General features: G+C 38.1%; 2 protein-coding genes and 1 long non-coding RNA gene across 9 annotated transcripts in view; all 3 read left to right on the forward strand.

The window, feature by feature from the left end:
• Put (activin A receptor type 2 punt) overlaps positions 1-16,338 on the forward strand; it is a 129,188-nt gene that overhangs the window by 17,278 nt on the left and 95,572 nt on the right. For 3 of the 7 annotated variants that reach the window (XM_076391856.1, XM_076391855.1, XM_076391862.1), the window contains exon 9: positions 544-721. In XM_076391856.1, coding sequence (XP_076247971.1) covers positions 544-721 — 178 coding nt within the window. Of the gene's footprint in view, positions 1-543; positions 730-2,657; positions 2,795-4,602; positions 4,733-16,338 lie in introns of those variants that run through there. The other 4 variants (XM_076391857.1, XM_076391859.1, XM_076391861.1 and 1 more) reach the window with 4 other exon arrangements.
• Positions 4,744-5,232, forward strand: LOC143187630 (uncharacterized). Its single transcript, XM_076391863.1, has 2 exons — positions 4,744-4,900; positions 4,973-5,232. The coding sequence occupies exons 1-2, from the start codon at positions 4,793-4,795 to the stop codon at positions 5,192-5,194; spliced, it is 330 nt and encodes a 109-aa protein (XP_076247978.1). The 5' UTR covers positions 4,744-4,792; the 3' UTR covers positions 5,195-5,232.
• Positions 5,372-5,967, forward strand: LOC143187631 (uncharacterized). Its single transcript, XR_013003239.1, has 2 exons — positions 5,372-5,606; positions 5,710-5,967. It is a non-coding gene; the product is annotated as an uncharacterized LOC143187631 (long non-coding RNA).

A 16,338-nucleotide genomic window follows, 5' to 3' on the forward strand; every position in this document is an offset into this window, starting at 1 on the left:
TCATTTCATTTAGAAAGAAAGTTTGTGGTTGGTGCTTTTGCACAGTAGCTTCAATTTCGACAGGTGTAGAATCAAAACTTTTTTTTTGTATCATAACAACACAGGACCATATTCCAGTGAATAAACAAAAGAAGCAGTGACAAGCCTAAAATTCACAATTGTACCTCGTTCTCCTTCAAGCCCAAATTTGAGACCATCAAACTTCTGATTGTTTTCAGAATTATTAGAGACGCTGAAAGGTCATCTTTTATTGTATGAGTCAAACTGTTATGCATAAATGGTTCAGAAACTAAGTATCAACTGTTTTTATGGATGGAATGAAAAGGATTGATAGATACTGGTTTTTTTTTTTTTTTCATTTTTTATAATGAAAATTGTACCACACACGATATAATTTGATTTTCGGTTTATCTTTACTGATATATGAATGCCATCACATAATAATCAGATGTATAATAGGAGTTCTAAGTTTATAATATTAATACGAAATGGAACTGATATGTATAATTAAACCTTTACTTAATTTGCATATCATTATTTTAGGGACTTCTATCAATTTGTGATACAATGGAAGAATGTTGGGATCATGATGCTGAAGCACGTCTTTCAGCTTCTTGTGTAATGGAAAGAGTTGCTACATTAAGTAGGACACTTGTTTTAAATTCATCAACATTAATAAGAGTTGATAACACCAACGAAACTATCACCACTAAGGAATCTAGTATGTAGTTAATTTAAATGTATTATAGTTTTAGTTAAATTGCACAACTATTTTCTTCATCATAACTTTTATATATACATTAATGAGGAATGTTAAAATATTACATTCATTTTGTGATAATCATTTTACCATTTTTCCTTTCTTTACTTTGATTTTGTAAAAATTTTATCTTTCAAACTAACATAAACAATTGTAGTTATTTAATTTTTTGTGGAGTACAGTATTCCCGGGGTATAGGCTTGTCAAATCTCCCGGGTTAAACGCTCGTTGTTATCTGGGGGAATGGGACACCTCTTGGAATTAATGAGCGTGAAATGTGAGACGACTCGGCTTGCGCGGAACTACTTTGTGGAAAGCTGAAAACTGGTACTTAATAAATTAGGGAGGCAATTAAAGACCATGACTAAAAATGAAATGTTAAACTTTTTAATTGTTGGATTTATTTTGATGAAACTATTTTTATTATATTATTGTGATTTTTCCAATGAAAATAAAACTAAACACGACATGGTTAGAATAATAATAGAATAATGATAATGAAACGCTATGGTCGTCATCCATACAAGATTTTTGAATATGTATGTACATATTATGTATGTACATATTATGTATGTACATATTCAAAAATTTGGAATTAACCAATGCTAAACGCACGCGGTCCCAATTTCAAGCAACAAGCTTACACCATGAAAAATATTGAGGGCGAATGAGAAACTAATAGTAAACCGATATTAAATGCACGCGGCCCAAGACCCAACCAACGAGCTTACTTCTCAAGAAAGAGGGAGAAAAAACAAGGAAGAAACAATAAACCAATGCTACATGCTCGTGGTCTGAGGTCCAAGCATCAGTTCATTCTTTCTCCACTCGCTTTTACTCGTTTTTGTGCATTGTCCTTTCCTTCGACTACCATTTATTCTATCTCACTCACTCTCATCATTTTTCAAAGCTATCCCTTTTTTCGATCATCCAGTGCCGCCATTGAGGGCCGACGTTATCGTTTAAACAAACCATTCATTCGAAGCCAAATGAGGTGCGAACTAAGCATCCCGCCCAGGATAAACGCTCGCGACCGGTCCCGGGCAGCGAGCTTATACCCCGAGAGTACTGTAAATAACAAAATATTGAGTATAAATATATGTACTCGGATAGTCTTTTTTATTGCTTTTATTTAATAGACGTTGTATTATCTCAATGTTATAATGAATTAATATATCGTTTATATTTAGAGTGAGTATTTTCATATAAGTCGCTAATATCATTTAGATTTTGTAATTAGCGTTACCATCATTTAGGTCAGTGCTGTCCAAGCGAGGGTTTGCAAGTCTTGTAGGCTCTTCCACTCCTGCTTCCGTTGCTAAGAAAACCACGTGATGCTGTGAAGGCCCACATGATATGTTAAGTGTTCCTGTTTATAAAAAAGCTCAAACACTACGAGCAACGTATGCGTTGGTGAAGCAACAGAACGATTAGAAGGGGAAGCAGGAGAGTGAAGGGCCCCCACGCTGGACAGTGCTGATTTAGATATACATACATTATTAAATATAATTTCTTAAAGGGTTAAAGTTTAGAATATGGGATTGTATAAATGAACAATCGCGCACTGAGTCAATTTTAGCTCATATTTTATTCCGTAATTAGCCTTTAACATGACAGGTGAAATGAAATTACACTCTGTGTCTTGTAGGCTCTTGGTGGATTCCACTAATAAAAGGTCTTTAACATCAAATAATTTTATTTTTTTATAAACGGACATGAATATACGATATATAGAACGCCAGCACCATCTCTGATTTATTAAAAAAATTGTACATAATTGTAATGTATTTGGAGTTCGTCGGAACCCCACCTGTTATGTTAAGGGTTAATGTCAATAACATTTATTTCATATTTTGAATAGTTTATTATTATTATTAATTTTATTCAATATTTGCAGTGTTTTAAAATAATTCATGTACAAAGTGTTCAATTACGGGCAGGGGAAAACCCATCGGGTGATTGTAGTCGCTAAAATAAGACGGAAATCGAGAACAATGAAATTGCGTTTGAGTCTTCGTTTGTTGAATATAAATATTTAGTGAAAGTATTAACTGTCACAGCTGCTAACGTAAAGGAGACACTCGCCTCGCACAATTGCAGTAAAATTCTACAACACTCGATTTGGACATTGTTATCGGTATTTCCTTGTCACACGGGAATGACATGCCACAGTCTTGTCAGTTTCCTGACATATCGGCTTTCGTTAGTCAGAGGAAATATTATAGAATGAAAAGTCTCGAGTAAAATGCGTGCAGACTTTTATGTTCCAGGCTCCAACTTCTACTAGTTAGGGCTTACAAGAAATTAAAGTTTTCCAAACATTTCGCTTTGATTTTATACATATGTGTGTCCGCCCTAAGGAAGGAGTTGAAGTAAATACCGAGGTATTTGACCATGTTTATTAGTTAAATAGATCGCTTTCCTAAGCGAATCATTCAGAGTCTCCTTGGGATGTCAAAATTACCTTTTAAAAATATTATTTCTTTGTGATAGATAGCGATAACTTTTCTGACATCAGTTAGTTATTTTCGTTGTACTGGATTGTTCATGCTTTATTAGATCAGTTCTGCTGTTTCTTAATATGTAGATATTTTTCAATCCAGATAGTGACTATGCCAGTTTCTGCTTTCTCGCGGCTCGACTCCTTTTTTAATTTTTTGTTTTGTGGTTTCCATTTAAGCGGAATATTTCCAAATTTAAAGCATTAATTTATCACCTGTTATGATATTATTTGGTTCAGAATAATTTCATAGGGAAGAATGAATAAGAAACTGAAAATTTGTTAAATACAGTGATATTTCCTACCTCAATTTGCCTTGCTTCGGACACTTGTTGGCGAGGCGGGTTTTTTTTTGTTATTTTCTGAAAGATAGGAGATAGGCTTGTTCACCTCAATCTCTTTTTCAGGAATACACTTATATTTCTCGAAAAACTCGGACTGACTCAAGGTGTGCGTTCTGAATTTGCGCATTTGCATTGCAGCATAATGCTTAATGCAACTCTCTTCGTCAACTTAGTTCTGTACTAGTAGTTAGTACTATGCTCCGCTCAAGAGATGATTCTCGGGACGGCAACTGGGGTAAGAGAGGGGTCTTTCGATCAACATTGTGTGTGTGGCTGTCGTGATAATTGTATGCGAAAGCCGACAGTATATATAAGACTAGGCGTGTTCTTTTTCACTCTGACCAATTAGCCAGCATACCTTTCGGGGATCATCTCTTGAGCGGAGCACAATACTACAACTTGTTAAAGAAAATCTCTGATCTACCTTTTGTATTGTTATTCAACACTATTTGAATCAAATATTGTTCTTCAAGCCAGAGTCGAAACATAATCTATTGGAGAACAGAACATCACTCTTCAAAACAACTCAGTTTCTCAAGTGCACTTATATACTAACTGCAGTTGCTAGCTATCCAACAGCGAAGAAGGTGTTTCGCAAAGTTTATAAGTACAGTTGGCAAACATCTGCATGACTGCCCGCAGTGTTATTGCAGTTCAAAGTGTAAACTAATCAGTTTTAGAAATTTTGGATATGTCTTGAAATCTACTCGATTAAAATCGTTATATCACAAAGATTTTCATAAATTGAGGTATTTCGGTCACAACGAGTCGAACTCAGTGAGTTTACATCGTTCGCTATCCATCTCCCAAAACAGATAATGCAGGATGGTTACCTGCTATGATTTGCCAACTTTATATGAAAAAACTGAATTAAAATATGAAAATATAATTACTGTAAAACAAAAGTAGATCTGACACTGTTATAGGATATTTAATATTCTAATTGGGTTATCCTAAACCCTATCACTCTTTAAAATATTGAAACGTATACTTATTAGACCATTTTATTACTTCCTCCGACCGTGGGTAAACTTATGGCATCATCGCGCCATGGAAGAACTTCATCGAATAAGGTATAGATAGAAATTTTATAACTTTATTGACTACAAAAAGAGAGGAGGCATGTCATCTCGGAGTATCGTCGAATCTCATCTATAAGTGTTCGAAAAAAAATGGAGCAACATTGAGATGCATCGCCAACGAACTTTGGACCTTAAAGCTCTCAAAAATTCTACATTAAACTATTTGAAAGAGGATTTCTTCGTGATGAAATATTGGTTTTTTACGACGAAAGAGGTAAATCTTTTAATGCCTTGCAAGGTCTCAGCACATTTACTAATACTTAAGCAACTCTCCCTGGTGTCCTAGCGTCTAGGTCATGCCGGCAGCTGTCTTCAATCTACATATCACCGTTCTCAGACAAATATTCTGAATGGGCTTCTTTCGTTACATCAACATTCCTTCGTTACAATCGCTACAGATCTTGAGGCTGTCGATCGTCTGTATTATTTGAAGGCGTTTCTAAAAAGAAGAGCAGCAAACCTTGTGGAGAACATTGCGATCACTGCCGGGAATTATGGACAAACTTAACCTCTTATTACGATAATAAACGTAAATTAATACAGCAATACCTTGATGCCTTTTTTTACTTGAAGCCGATGACTTCTAAATCACATCAAATTTCGAAGCGTTTTCGAAATGGCATTATGAAAACTATTGAGATTTTCCAGGTTCTAAGCAGTTTTGTCTCAGCAATGGGCGACTTTTCGGTGCGTTTGACTATTTAATACTTCAATCTTCAAATTCAATGGAACTAGGATACCTTACTCCCCAGATGAAACAAATTTCATCGATCGACAGAATCATGAAGTCGCAGATTCAAACATTGGAACTAGAGATGCTTATAGAATATTCACAACGCCAAGAAATCACCAGGCAAATCCAAGACCGACAAAAATTTACCGCCCCAAGAAAAACTGTACTGTACACTACTGTAGCTCTGGTACACCATTCTTAAATCATCACAATCGCAGTCGATTGCATCAGACACAACGATGCAAATGCATTAGCCATCACACTATTTGCTCTTCTTTTTCTTTTAATAGGGACTACCTGTTTCTTTTATTATAACTATCCCAGATTTGCTTGACAATAAGAAAGGGACATTATAAATAATGAAGAAACAATTAAAGAAACAATCAAAGAAACAATCTTGAATAGTAGCAACGGTTCGATTAGATGAATGCGGAAATTCATATGAATTTTCTCTAAGGATAGAGATATTTTAGCTCTGATTTTAGTTACTAAATCGATTGTCTCTTTCACAGACTAGTTTGGAGTGATAGATTATCAAGAACAACAGAGTGTTGTTTGAATTGTGTTTGTTTAGGGTTTCTTTAAGTTGCTCCAATAAATGAGCTGTTTCTTGAAGAGATGTTATCTCTCTTACTGTATTTTTGATTACCAAAGACTCGCCTTCTTCTAGTCCTCAGCATGTCCACTATTTAGTCTACTGGGTACAGAATGTATTTAGATTCTGTTACAACTAATTTCCCGATAATATTTTGAGCGTATGACTGGACAACAATGTGTTAAGAAGGGCCTGTGTTGCGTGGTGGAAGAAATACCACTCACAAGTTAGGAAAACAGTAACGCCGTAAGTTAGAGAGAAATACAAATAATAATCTTAAAGTTGAGGTGATGATGCCTAATTTGATTGGGTTTACTTCTTTAAAATTATGTGTTAATATCTACGCTACTTGGTTAATATTTTCAGTATGTTGTATGTTCTGCTACCAACTCGGTGCCAGATAGCTTGTATATCTTCTATCTCTATCTATCTCTATCTACCACTTCTATATCTATACTATTATATAAAGAGGTAAAATTGTTTTGGTTTTTTAAGATAAATTCTGAAACTCCTGAACTGACTTAGAAAATTCTTTCATGGTTTGAAAGGTTATTTCTTCCCGAGTGACATAAGCTATATTTTATATTGTATTCCGCTCTGTTAAGAAAGGTATATTGTTACATGTAGAGAAAAAAATATCTCGGACCTAGCGCTGATCTACGCGCTCCGCAAGGTAGCCAATTGTCCATTGCTTTTCTCATGACTATCTATGTGCTGTTTTACTAAATGATCAAACGAACTTACCTCTACGTGAAGTTCGATCGTAATTATACGAAGGCATCGCCTGAGAGATTACAAATACAGTACCATTCCCCGTACCTACAATGAATCACGAATTTTAGAGCCTTGTTTAAAATGGCGCCTTCTTCGCCCTTCCCTGGCGCCACCTTTCCCAGCCTTGCGCCCTCATAACGTTTAGAGATGTCTAAGCAAAGCCAAAAGAAAAAAGGGGAATTGTTAGTGACACTGATGGGAAGAAGAGATTACTCTTTAATGTCCTCGAGCTTCATTTAAACTTTTCTTTTGGATGGGACCGTAATCTCTCAACCGATGCTCTCGTATAATTACGATCGAACTTCACGTACAGGTAAGTTCGTTTGATCGTTTAATTATACTTCGAGCATCGCCTTCAAGATTACAAATGTAGCTATTTAGAGCCTAACAATTACATTTTTTTTTGTTTGGGAAAAGAAAAGGAAGAAGGGGAGGTTCTTCTTATCAAAAGTGGAATCTGTATTATATTTCTTTTACTCTTACAAGCTCCTTAACCTAATCTTTGAACACTTCTTCCTGTATTGTATTAAGTATTACGGCTGATGCAAAGGCGTCGCTGGGATGAAATCGGCATCTTATAAAACTTCGCAAAGACCTGTGAATGTGCGGACCAACCTGCCGCCTTCTTGATCAAGTCAAGGTTGATCCCCTTTTCTGACGCCTTTGACGTCGAGGCATGTCTTGTACTGTGTGCGGTAAATTTTCCATCGACGCCGCAGTTTACCAAGGTCCTCTTTATCCATTTCGCTATTGTCTGCGATGTGACCAGCTTGTGGGGTTTACGAATGGAAAGAAACAGGGTTCTTTCGCCCTCTCTAATCTGTTTCGTGACTTCTAGATACCTAAGAACTGCGTTTGCCACGCACAGCTCCGGTTTTTGTACGAAGAGAGGAAGCTCTAAAGCAGGTTGGGCTGCCGCCGGTTTGGTTGCCTTGATGACATCCGGAATAAATATCCGAACATTCTCAGATAACGTTAGGATATTGTCGACTGAGATTTTTGAAAGGGTCTGAACCCTTTGGGCTGTACTCAGCGCGAGAAGAATAACAGTTTTCTCCGTTAACTGCCTCAGCGTCATGTTCTCTAGAGGAAATAACGCACTCATCTTTGTCAAAACCAGGTTTGTATCCCAAGTTGTATCGTATCGCGGCTTACTAGGTCTTAGTCTGAAGATTCCCTTCATATACCTCGAGATATATATATATCCTCTGATAAGTTCTCTAGCGCAATCAGGGAGATAGTGGCTGGCATTGAATTTAGGGTCCCGTGAGACGCTCTGACTTTGAATCTTTCCGACAAAAACTCCAGTCCTCTTGTGTGTGTAATCTCCCAGGGATCTTAATCTCTATTTCTGGCGAAGTTCCACCATCCTTTCAGGGCGCTGCTATACTGTTGAATTGTTGAGTCTGCCAATGACGCCATCAGAACATCAACTGCCTCTAATGGCAATTTCCTGTTTGAAAACGATTGCCTGATAATCTCGCAGCCACCAGGGAAAACCTGGATGCCAGCGGGTGATGAGATTCGCTGATCGGAGAGATCAGTAGCTTGGGACTGGGCCTGAAAGTGATCAGTTCGGAGATTAACAGTCTCTGAAATATCAGGTACCACGGTTGAGCCATCCACAGTGTGACTACTACCACGCCCGACGCCTTCTCATTAATAATATTTTGCAAAACTCTCGAAATGATTGCAAATGGTGGAAATGCATAGAAATCCCTATTTTTCCAATTAATCGTGAAGGCGTCTGCGACCAGAGCATCAGGGTTCCTTTCTCATGCACAATAAATGTTACACTTCGCGTTTGCCCGCGACGCGAAAAGATCAATAGAGGGAGCTCCGAAGCGGTTTACCACTCTGCGGAATGCGTAGTCTGCTAACTCCCATTCGGTGTCCACATTTTGTACTCGGGACTGAAAATCCGCTTTCTTGTTCTCTCGCGATGCTATATAAGCTGCCTGCACCCAAATTTTACGTGCCTCGCACCAGTTCCATGTCACTGGCCAAGTTGTGCAACTCGGGAAACCTTGAACCTCCAAGCTTATTAATGTAAGCCATTGCTGTAGTATTGTCTACCCTGCAGATCACTAGCAAAGCTTTTTATCGCTAGAAACGCTCAACTCCAGAGCGTTAATATGCCGCCTCTTTTCTTCCTTCGTCCATAGGTCTCGAGCTGTCTTTACTTCACAGAAAGCGCCTCAACCTGATAAAGAGGCATCGGAGAAGATCTCCCTCCCTCTTGTAGGTGCCTGTTCGGATACGTCGAGACGCACTTACTAGACGATGTTTCCACCATACTAAGTCTGGCTTTACATATTCCGGCACCACCATAAGCCCCTCAAAACTTCCTGCGTTAGAACTGAGAGCGTCCGTTTTCGCTCTTTCTAGTAACTTGCAATGAAGTGTGCCGTATTCAACGGCCGGACATGCTGCGACCAAAGACCCTATAAATCTAGCAAATTCCCTAATTCTAGAGGTTTGCTTTGTTACGAAAGTAGCGGTTAACCCAGGTAAGGCTTCCGCTTTCTTAGGGGTTAGCTCCATTGTGAACGCAATTGAGTCGAATATGAAGCCAAGATACTTGCATCTTGTGCTCGGCGAAAGACTGCTCTTCTCCTCATTAATGATAAACCCTAAAGATGTCAAAAGATCTATCGTTCTTTGAACACTCTCCCTACACGCTTCCTCATTCTCTCCTATACACAATATGTCGTCCAGATAAATTTCTGATATGATGTTTCTAGCGTGCAAGTAGTTCATTACTGGTTTCATCACCTTGGTAAATACCAGAGGGCTTGTACATAGTCCGAATGGAATACAAGTAAACTCATATAAACAACCGTCAGCTATAAATCTAACGAACTTCCTGAAGTCCTTATGCAACGGAATTAAAAAATATGCATACTTCAGGTCTATGGATGACAAGTATGCCCTAGGCCAAATTAATTTGCATACCACCCTAGTGTCCTCCATCTTAAAATTCTCCGGTATTAAAAACTTGTTTAATCCTTTTAGGTTAATTATAAATCTACTTGAGACCTGTGGTTTTGAAATCAAAAAGACGCTAGAGATGAACTGGTTCTGTATCTCTCAATCACGCTTAACGACAGCAGCTATAACGATTTCTTTTCTTATCTGAAGTAACTCACTCTGCGATCCATTGTGCATGGGAGGGTACTGCTGTCTGTCGAGGTTCTGAAGTAAATGGCAATTTATACTCCTTAATGCACTCTAATACGAAGGCGTCTGTCGTGATTTCCGCCCACTGTCTCGCAAACTGAGATAACCTGCCCGCTGTGATGTTTACCTCACAAGGGAAGTTTGGAAAGTGTTAATCGCCAATTTTAATGAAACTTTGTACAATTATTCTATGGTCCTAACTAAGAATTTTGCCGTACAAAGTAGCTGCCCATACGCACTTTTAAGGGAAAAACTGTATGATTATTGAAGAACTGATCATGCACACACACACACACGCACATGATATACGATAGTACTTATTATTAGTTAAATTATACGAGAACACGGCGAACAACGTGTGTATCACCACGCGGTCAAACCGGAAGAGAGACCCACGAGACAAAAGCCTATCACACGAGAAGCGATGGCAAGTATGAGGGCGCAACGATCATATTTTAGGTCCCATTTCCAACAGAAACTACCCCTTTAATCCAAATCGCCCTTTTCCTTTCGATGCTTATAGCTCGCAAAGTATAAGCGCTATAAAAAAATGTTTCATACAAAAGTTCTACTGTTTTTCAAGACCTATAAAATAGCTTTAAAAAAAATTTTGAAAAAACGAATTGTTTATAAAAATTCAACCCCCCCCTTTTTCTAACAAAAAATGTTTTTATTTCAAATATTGTATAGCAATATACAATGCTGAATTCACAACAAAAAGCTCTTTATTTATTTGAAATAAAAACATCTTTTGCTAGGAAAAAGGGGGGGGAGGGTTTCGAAATTTTTTTTAAAGCTATTTTATAGGTCTTGAAAAACAGTAAAACTTTTGTATGAAACATTTTTTTATAGCGTTTATACTTTGCGAGCTATAAGCATCGAAAGAAAAAGGGCGATTTGGATCAAAGGGGTAGTTTCTCCCTTAAAAGTGCGTATGGGCAGCTACTTTGTACGGCAAAATTCTTAGGTAGGACCATAGAATGATTGTACAAAGTTTCATTAAAATCGGCGATTAATATTTCCCAAACTTCCCTTGTCAGTCGACGGTTCTATTTCCTGGGTCCAGTTGGGCGAAGCTGACCCTGTGCTCCCCTGCTGGGGTTAAGCATTCTGTGCTGAGGATAATGTTTGTGCGTATACTTGTTCTTCACGCTCGTCTGTGTGGCTGTTTTCAACACAGGCAATGCGTGACTTGTGCTTGGGGTCGTTATCTTGATAAAACGCAAAATTATTGTTTATCCCCACTTTTTCAGCACTTTGAACTAAATCACTTCTAAGTATATTGAAAGAATGGTTTTTGCCTATGATACCGTCAATTAACACTAAATTACCGACTCCATATGACGAAAAGCAGCCCCAGACTATGGCACTGTTCCCTCCGTGTTTCACCGTACCTCTTGTATTCTTAAAATGAAACTCATGAATTCGCTTTCCACCACACCGTAGTTCTTCCACCGGAATTGCACAGGTTGAATTTGCTTTTATCGGCAAATATTACGTTTTTCCACCATGCCTCATCCTTAGAATTTAACTCTTTTGCGAACTTATCCGTTTCTTCCTGTTCATTTCGTTGATAAATGGTTTCTTTTTGGCTACTTTTCCATTGTATCCAGCTTGCCTCAGTATCCTCCGGGCTTTTTCGGTTGGCACTTGTTTGGAGTTTTCTTCTAATGGTTCACTAAATATTTTTGAAACACTTAATTGCGGATTTTTGTTCACTTTTCGAATAATTCTGGTTTTCTCCCTCGTACTTAAGAGACTCGGTCTTCCAGTTTGCGGAATGGATTCAATGTGATTCTCAACATGAAACTGTCGAATGATATCCGCAATAGTACTTTTGCTTATACGAAACATAGCACTAATTTCGCGATGGGTTTTTCCCTTTTCACGGTGGAAAATTTGATGATTAAACGAACTTACCTAAGTGAAGTTCTATCATAATTGTATGAAGAACCTCTTCCTCGAGATCAACATGTAATACTCCTACTTCGCGCCGAATTGTTACACGTCTAAAGTTTCTATTCCATGAACAAAAAAAGAACTAGTTCTCCACTCCACCGTTCGTGGCTCTCGTCTTCTCCGTATCATTGTTGAAAGTATCACCGCAACTTAAGGAATGCCCTGTAAAATCGAGATACCGGGCAGTTGGGAATGTAAGGGAGGGGTTGATCATCTCAGAAGAGGCGCTTCATACAATTATGATAGAACTTCACTTAGGTAAGTTCGTTTAATCATCAAATTGTATTTCGCGCCTCTTCCTCGAGATCAACATGTAGATGTTTAAAGTCTGTTGCGGTTAATATGAGTTCGAGTAGCTTTAACTCAATCCGTACCCGACTCGATGAAAGCAGTAACAAAGAAGAATTTTATTATTATTTGCACAAAGAAAATAGAAAATACAAAAATTACTGAATTAAGAAAAATTAAGAACATACAAAAATTAAAACTATTTAGTACTTCTAAGTAATATTATTGTTAATAAAGCGTTCAGTACCGATGTTGCGAACTTGTCGCTTCTATCACGTATTTTTAGATCATAAAATCTACTAAATGTAGAAGAAGTCTTTGTCCATCCCGCCGTTTTCCTAATCAAATCTAGGTTCACGCCCCTATCTTTTGCAGTAGACGTAGATGCGTGACGCGTACTATGTGCTGTGAATCGCTCCATGTCTACGCCCCCAGCATTTAACGTGTTTTTAATCCATCTGCTTAGAGTTTGTGCCGTAACAGCCTTGTACGGTTTCTTTAGCGATATGAGTAACGACTGTATATTATTTCTTAGGACCTGTGTCCTTTTGAGATAACCCTCTAGGGTAGACGCTACGCAGATTTTTCTATTCTCTGGGAAAAACGGCAAGATCAATAGTGGCTGATTTCTCTTTGGTCCGGATGTTTTAATTCTATCCGGTATCCTAATCTCACACCCATTTTCTACCTTCCTAATATTATTAATATTGATTAACGCGAAAGTCTGTAACCTATGAGTTATTATTAGAGCTAAAATTGTGATCAGTTTTTCTGATAACTCTTTTAGACTTAATTCTGGATCTTCGGGTAACGATGTATGGTAGTTTAAGATAATCTTTGGCTCCCAAATAAATTTGTATTTTGGCTTTGATGGGCGAGTATTAAACACTCCTTTGAAAAACCACCGCATTCTATGGTCTTGCGCTATGTCAGGTCCATTTAATAGCGATATCGCTGATCTAGTCGTATTTAGTGATGATGCCTCATCCATATGATGCCCCTGATTCAAATTCTTTGGTTAAAAACATTAAAATTTCTGTCACCGAACACTTGAACGGGTCTATCGCGTTTCCCCGACAAAAGGACCACCATTTTTTAATTGCCCCTTCGTATTGTTTTAACGATCCGTCGCTTAAAGATGAAATCATTATATTAAGTAATGAGGGGGGGACTCCCCTCTTGTCGAATGCCTGCCTGATAAGAGTGCAGCTACCAGGGTAGTCTGTCTCCAAAGCGGGTGCGGTTTCCCACTGCAAGAAGTCAGAAGGTCTTTGTCAGGCGAGAAAAATAGGGGTTCTGCATTTAGCATTGATTTAAATGTAGGAAACCAGGCTTGAGACTTCCAAAAAGGCACAACTATTATACCGTAAGATTCTTCACTCTTAATTTGTTGAAGGATTCTTAGTTCGATTGCAAAAGGCGGAAAAACATAAAAGAAGTAAGGTTTCCATGAAATTGTGAACGCATCACTTGCTATGGCACCTGGGTCCCTCCTCCAGGCAACATAGGTTTCACATTTTGTATTTGCCCTACTAGCAAACAAGTCAATCTCCGGTTCTCCAAACGTCTGAACAATCTTTGAAAAAACGTTTTGTGATAACCGTACTCTGTTTCTTTCTCAATTTTCCTTGACTCTAAGTATGCCTCTGAATTCATTTTTTAACTTATATACGAGGTGTAAGTCCATAGTTCCCTATTTTCGCATCATTTCCATATTTCTTTCGCTATCTGATTCAAATCTTTATATTGAATTCCCCCCATGCGATTAATGTATGTAATTGCCGTAGTATTGTCTATTTTTAATAGTATTTGCCTTTTCTTACGATCTCTAGCAAAACATTTCAGAGCTAAAAAAGCTGCCAATAGTTCTAGGTAATTAATCTGAAAAACGCGATCATTCTTGTTTCAGAACCCGTGTGACCTCTCGCCATAACAAACCGCGCCCCATCCCGTCTTGGATGCGTCCGAATAGATATCCAGATCAAATTTCATTAATCTAATTGGATTGTTCGCTACCGAAATTTTTTATTTCCACCACCTGAAGCTCTCTTGTAGTGAAGGGGGTATCGTCATGAAGCTATCATAAGATTGTTGGGATCTAAGTAACGCTATGTACCTTTCCTGTTCAACCTCTTTCGTGTACATCCATCCGTAGTTAATGGCCGGGCATGCCGCCACGAGAGTTCTAATAAATTTTGCGAAATCTCGTATCTTACACCTCTTGGTATTGCTAAACTGAGTTACAAGATTTTCCATTTGCCCCCTCGTAGCTTTTGGTAATTCTATCAGCATTTTATCCGAATCAAAAATAAATCCCAAATACTTGCACCTTCGCGACGGAATCATTTGACTCTTTTCCAGATTTACAACGAAACCTAATTTTTCTAAGAGTGTCTTAGTACGTTTAATATTTACCTCACATTCCGTGTAAGAGTTATCCATTATAAGCAAGTTATTGAAATAGATTATGTTTACCATACATCTGCTCTTAGATGAGTGATAACTGGTTTCGTTATTTTCGTAAAAACATAGGGCGTTGTGCTTAGTCCAAAAGGCAAACAGGTAAACTCGAATATTTCGTGTTCAAATTGAAACCGGAGATATTTTCTATTGGTTTTTTTTCTATGGAAATTAGATAATATGCGCCTTTTAAACCGAGAGAGGCCATGAAGCTACCCATGTCTAAAAGTCTAGCTACTGTTCTATAGTCCTCTAACTTAAAGTGTTCCGTCTGAATAAATTTGTTAAGTTGTTTTAAGTTTAAGATGAACCTTTTCGAAACCATCGAGTTTCGGGATTAAGAAAATTTCCGATATAAATTGGCCTTTCACTGGATTACATTTTTCTATTGATCTCTTTCCTTGTAACTGACTAATCAAAGAATTAATTTCATTCTTTTTATTTGCGGAGCAGTGTCTCTGTTTGGGAATTCTGACCTGATAAGGTTGGACAAAAAAAGGAATTTTATATCCCTGAATCCAGGATAAAATCCTTGGATCCGATGTAAGTTCTTCCCATTCCTTAATAAAAAAAACTAAGCCTGCCGGCCAAGGTCCTTACTGTCTGACTTATCGATGCTATCGATGACTCGTCTCTCTCCTTCTGTCCGATTTGTAATATACTCTCCTCGACGATGGCTTTCTTGTTAAGTCCGTCTGCTTTTGTCCGCCTTGAAGTGTTTTGGACCTTTTGCAGATTGTTCCTTTGTTGATGGTCTTATTTCCTTACATGATGCTTCCATGGATCTCCTCGATTTCAAACTCTCCTCCAGGTTTGAACCAAACAGGTATTCATCGATCGTTGATTTACTCAACGTCTCCTTCACGATCATGTTGGTATTTGTCAGTATGAGATTGCGTCGTATTGCAGACTCATCATGCTGGACGTCCGCCAACACTCTACCTGCATCGCTTAGATATTCTATTAAGATCAGGTTCTCTTTATTTTTGGTTAAAACGGTTGACAAGGCTTTCCCGATTGCTGCTAAGCAAGCTGCAATCTTTCCTTGTTTTTCTACTATTCGCTCATCCCTTTTTATCGCTGCTTCTTGTAGGGAAGCCCTTACCACCTCATTGAGGTGTGGAGGATTAATCACACCACAATTGCTTGGTGGCGGGTATTTCTTGACGAGTTCAGATCTTTCTTCTCGTGGTAAGCTCATCTTAATTTCCTCCCATCTTACCGCCACCTCTTGGTGAACAGTCGGAGACATTGTTTTTTCTAAGACGATCCGCTTGCCAAAGACGTTTATGATTTCTTCGTCTAGTGTATCTTTTTCCGATTGATCCACTTTCATCACATCTTCTTCTTCTTTCCTCACCAACATTTCCTGGCGATCTTTGTCCTGTGTCTCTGTTAGGACACTTTGTTCTACTATCTGTTGCGAACAATCGCTTACGTCTGTGAAAAAAGATATTCGTGTGTAAAAAGAAAAGGATATGACCCTTGTACAGATTAATTATTTAATTAATCGTAAGGTTTCTGATAAACATCTCACACAAGATTAGAGTCTGAGTGCGGTCAAGGTTCCATCAAAATTCCCTATACAGGAATTTTTTACACCATTGCCTATACAGGTTAGAGCCCGTATGTTCGTTTAGGTTATTTAGCTTCGAACACGCAT

Source organism: Calliopsis andreniformis, unplaced genomic scaffold (genome assembly GCF_051401765.1).
Source record: "Calliopsis andreniformis isolate RMS-2024a unplaced genomic scaffold, iyCalAndr_principal scaffold0133, whole genome shotgun sequence".
Lineage (NCBI taxonomy): Eukaryota > Metazoa > Arthropoda > Insecta > Hymenoptera > Andrenidae > Calliopsis > Calliopsis andreniformis.

Coding starts and splice junctions, on each gene's coding strand:
- LOC143187630 (XM_076391863.1), top strand. CDS start 4,793: ATGCATCGCCAACGAACTTTGGACCTTAAAGCTCTCAAAAATTCTACA. Junction 4,901..4,972: donor GGTTTTTTACGACGAAAGAG/GTAAATCTTTTA, acceptor CTGGTGTCCTAG/CGTCTAGGTCATGCCGGCAG.